This window comes from Calypte anna, chromosome 23, assembly GCF_003957555.1.
Source record: "Calypte anna isolate BGI_N300 chromosome 23, bCalAnn1_v1.p, whole genome shotgun sequence".
NCBI classification, from domain to species: Eukaryota; Metazoa; Chordata; class Aves; order Apodiformes; family Trochilidae; genus Calypte; species Calypte anna.
Genome location: NC_044268.1, coordinates 3,379,507 through 3,383,194, shown reverse-complemented (window position 1 = coordinate 3,383,194; position 3,688 = coordinate 3,379,507). Strand labels below are relative to the sequence as shown.

The 3,688-nt window shown below is 57.0% G+C and overlaps 1 protein-coding gene across 1 annotated transcript; it reads left to right on the top strand.

Annotated features, from left to right (window-relative positions):
- Nucleotides 1–156: 156 nt before the first annotated feature.
- Nucleotides 157–3,688, top strand: NCDN (neurochondrin). Its single transcript, XM_030464593.1, has 6 exons — nt 157–422; nt 692–1,666; nt 1,756–1,982; nt 2,125–2,349; nt 2,520–2,662; nt 2,952–3,688. Exons 1-6 carry the CDS (start codon nt 225–227, stop codon nt 3,386–3,388), a joined length of 2,205 nt encoding a protein of 734 aa, XP_030320453.1. The 5' UTR covers nt 157–224; the 3' UTR covers nt 3,389–3,688.

The window sequence follows — 3,688 nt, the reverse complement described above, 5'->3', positions numbered from 1 at the left end:
CAGCGGCCCCGGGGAGACCGCGCAGCCACAGGTGATTTGCCCAGAGGCCGAGCGGAGGCGGTGGCTTCGGGGACATCCCAACAAGGAGGAAGGCGATTGGTCCGGGGCGCGGCGGCGGGGCGCGGATTGGCCGAGAGGCGAGGAGGAGGCCGGCACGGGAGTGAGGGAAGCGCCGGGAGAGCCCCGGGAGAGCCACGGGAACGGCCCCGGGAACGGCCACGGGAATGGCGTCGGGAATGGCCTCGGGAATGGCGTCGGGAACGGCCCCGGGAACGGCCTCGGGAATGGCCGCGGGAACGGCCCCGGGAACGGCCTCGGGAATGGCCGCGGGCAGCGGGGACGGAGAGGCCACACTGAAGCGGTGCCTCGGTGTGCTCCGGGAGGCGAGGGACGACAGCGAGCAGTTCGCAGCTCTGCTGCTGGTGAGGGAGCGCTGCGGGGCCGCGCCGATCCCTCGGGAAGGGGCAGGGGGGAGGAGAACCCCACCGCTCCCCGGGGATTGCAGCCGTGACCGGGGGGGGTGCAGGGCCTCGGGGCTCAGTCAGGGAGGTGCGGGGAGGCTCGTTGGCTTGGGGTGTGCTGTGGTACCCTGGTACAGCTCTGGGTCAGCACCGAGTGCCCTGCTGAGCGGCTACGGGTTCAGCTCAGGTTTCTGTTTTTCCCACGTTTGATCCCCTGCTTTCCCTTCCAGGTGACCAAAGCTGTCAAAGCTGGAGAATTAGACGCCAAGACCCGTCGCCAGATCTTCGATGCAATTGGATTCACGTTTCCCAATCGGCTGCTGAGCTCCAGGCAGCCCCCGGCCGGGTGCCCCCCCCACACCTTCCGGGCATTGGGACTGACACTCCTGGCCTGTTTCTGCACCGATCCAGAGCTAGCTGGGCACTCCCAGATCCTGAACAAAATCCCAACCTTCAATGACATCCTGGTTTCCCCTGGCAATCCTGAATCCATGGTGGATGATGCATACCAGTGCCTGAGTGCTGTCCTGGCCACCACCAGAGGCCCCAGAGAACTGGTGACCAAAGGGACTGTGCCTGCCCTCTGCCAGGCTTACATCAGCCATGGCTCTGACCGTGCCTTGACACTGCTGCTGGGGCTGTTGGCCCTGGCAGAGGCAAGGTGCTGGCAGAGAGATGCTCCACACCTCCTGGCCCTGCTCAGCAAGCTCTCGGGTGATTTCCTCAAGGCTGAAGACATGACCAAATTTGAGCTGTGTGAAGTTCTGCCTCGCTTCATCCCCCTGTCACCACCACTCACACAGGACTCTCAGGGCTCTGAGTGCCTCCACAGGCTTTACAGAGGCTTGGCTGACATCTTGGGCAGTAAACTCAGCCACAGGCAGCGGGACCCTGCTCTGAAGCTTGCTGCCTGCCTTGTGCAGGCCTGTGGGGCAGAGTGGATCCCAGCAGGGAGTGCTGGGAGCAAGTTTTTGGCTTTGCTGGTGAACTTAGCTTGTGTGGAGGTTCGCCTGACCTTGGAGGAGCCAGATCCCTTGGATGTGGAAGGGAAAAAAGAAGTGGTAACAGCCTGCTATGTCCTTATTGAGATGGGGATCCAGGAGTGCCTGAAAGAAGAGAAGCCTCTTCTAGAAGAGGAGCAGAAAATGCAGCTCATGAGGATTATGGAGGAGGCTTTTGGAGCTGTGATATTCTACTTGAGACAGGTAATCTACTGTGGGATTTTTACCTGCAGTAGCTCAAGAGAAAAATGGCTCTGAAGTTTCATTTTCTGTCTGCTTTCTTCTCCATGCAGGTTAAACAGGAGGAGCTACAAGATCCTTTCATATTTGCTTCTGTTCGAATCCTTGGAGCCTGGATGGCAGAGGAGACATCCTCCCTCAAGCAGGAGATCTGTGAGCTCTTGCCTTTCCTTGTTCATTATTCCAAGAAGCTTTTTGAGGAGGGCAGCCCAGCTGCAGGACTGCCTCAGCCACAGCTGCTCAGCCCCGAGGGCTCTGCCTTACCCCGGGATGCTCTGAGGTTTGTCTTTTAAGCACAGGTTTGATCCATTTTAGCACCAACCTGCTAGAATATTCCCCTGCTTCCCAGTTCCACGCCTCGTCTTGGGAAGTTGGATGCAGATCCATTCTACCTCATGTTTCCAATTTCTTTCTGCTTCCAGATTGCTGCTCCCTGGCTTTTGCCACCTAACAGCAGAGGACAAGCCCCGGGACATCCTCATCTCAGCAGGGGCCCCAGCACTGCTGTGTGAGTACTTCCTCCATCAGTGGGATGTGCTGACCACCGAGTCCAAGTCCCTGTCTCCTCTGACCAGCACTGAGATGAGTTTGCAGACTTTGTGTGGGATTTTCCTCAACCTTGTTGTGACTGCCCCAGACCTCATCAGGTAACGGAGCTGTGGGAGCTTGCTGAAGATTGTCAGTGGGAAGAGAGGGGGTGGATGTCCCCTTTTCAACACCAATCACACTTCTTGGTGCTGCATTTAACCTTGACATTTTCAGGTGCTTCTGGCTCTGCTCAGGAAGCGTGTGTCACAGCATCTGCTTTCTTCTCTAGGCAAGACGAAACCTTTTCCTCCCTGATGGACGTGTTGCTGAAGTCTCTTCCACTACTGCTGCCCCAGAAAGATCACCTGGTCCTGGCAGCAAACTTTGCTACTCTGGGCCTGATGATGGCCAGGATCCTCATGAGCTCAGCAGGTAAGAAAATATCCCAGTGGCAGAGCTGCATGTTGCTCTGCAAACACAGACACCAGAAAGCAAATCCAAGGGTAAATGGCTCCAGTTTCTGTCACTGGAAAAGTGACAAACCCAAAAACCTAGAGGAGCAAGGAATTCAGCATGCCAGCGGGCTGGGATTAAGGGGTTTCTAAGGCAGGAGGATGATGTTCTGCTCTCCCTGAAAGCCCTGCTGCAGGCAGAGCCCTGGAGGGTCTCTCCCTTGGCTGAGCAAGCTCTCTATCCACTCATCCATTCCTTTTTCTCCCAGTTCTCCAGGGGACACCGCCGGCCAAGGAGTTCTTCAGCGCCGCCATCCTCTTCCTCTCACAAGCCCACACCACCCAGGCAGACCCCGGCCAGGAGGGTTTGGTTGCAGCCCTGTCACCTGCCTACGTGGGTGCCTGGCCTGACGTGGGTGAGCTCTGGTTCCTGGGAATGCAGGCTCTGGCTGCCTGTATCCCACTGCTTCCCTGGCTGCCTGGAGCCGTGCTGCAGGCGCGGTGGCTGCAGAGCCTCTCAGAGCTGCTGAGCCGTGTCGCCCCGGCCTCGCTGGATTTTGAGCTCATTGCTGCTTTCCAGGGGGTGTTGGTGGAGCTGGCCAGAGCCAGCAAGCCCTGCAGGGACCTGATCCTGTCACACCATGGCATGGAGTGGGCCAACCTCTACGGTATGGCAGCTTTGGAACAGTGTTTGTCTGAGCAGTGAGGACCGGGAGCACCCCTGGGCTGGGAAATGAAGCCAGACACCTGGACAAGATCTGTTCCATGTTTTTCCTGCATCCTTTGCTGCCAGATGGGGACAAAAAAAAACCCCAAAACAACATATAAATGACCAAACTTTATAAAACTGGAGTGGTGCAGCAGAACTCAGCAGGATTTGCACTCTCCACAACCTGACGTGAAGAGCTTCCTCAGATTCACTTCAACATGCACCTGATTCACCTTCTGTCAGTATTTCCTTTTCAAAACACATTAAAGATGTTTTCTGTTGCTTTGTTTTTAAAAC